Source organism: Aptenodytes forsteri, unplaced genomic scaffold (genome assembly GCF_000699145.1).
Source record: "Aptenodytes forsteri isolate BGI_AS27 unplaced genomic scaffold, ASM69914v1 Scaffold156, whole genome shotgun sequence".
In the NCBI taxonomy this organism is placed as follows: Eukaryota; Metazoa; Chordata; class Aves; order Sphenisciformes; family Spheniscidae; genus Aptenodytes; species Aptenodytes forsteri.
Genome location: NW_008794166.1, coordinates 482,916 through 483,187, shown reverse-complemented (window position 1 = coordinate 483,187; position 272 = coordinate 482,916). Strand labels below are relative to the sequence as shown.

Here is a 272-nt window from a genome sequence, read left to right as displayed (position 1 = left end):
GTCGAACTCGTAGTCCCCAGCCAGGATTTTGCGGAACAGGTTCTTGTCATGGTTCTCGTAGTCTTCCTCATCCGCCTCCTCGTAGAAAGGAGGGTTCCCCGAGAGGCTGGGGGACAGGGAGGGGGGCTCAGCCTGGCCCCTGGCCCCTGGCCCCCTGTGGCCGCCCCAGCCCTCGCCCCACACTCACAGGATGTACATGATGACGCCGATGGCCCAGCAGTCCACCGGCCGCCCGTACCGCTGCCGCCCCACCACCTCCGGAGCTGCGAGGG

General features: G+C 67.3%; 1 protein-coding gene across 1 annotated transcript in view; it reads right to left on the bottom strand.

The window, feature by feature from the left end:
- The window catches only part of CAMKV (CaM kinase like vesicle associated), a gene marked incomplete at its 3' end in the record, with an annotated part of 2,738 nt that continues 2,466 nt past the window's right edge, over positions 1–272 (bottom strand). Inside the window, 2 exon segments of the mRNA XM_019472529.1 lie at positions 1–106; positions 188–263. Of these exon segments, the coding sequence (XP_019328074.1) occupies positions 1–106; positions 188–263 (182 nt within the window).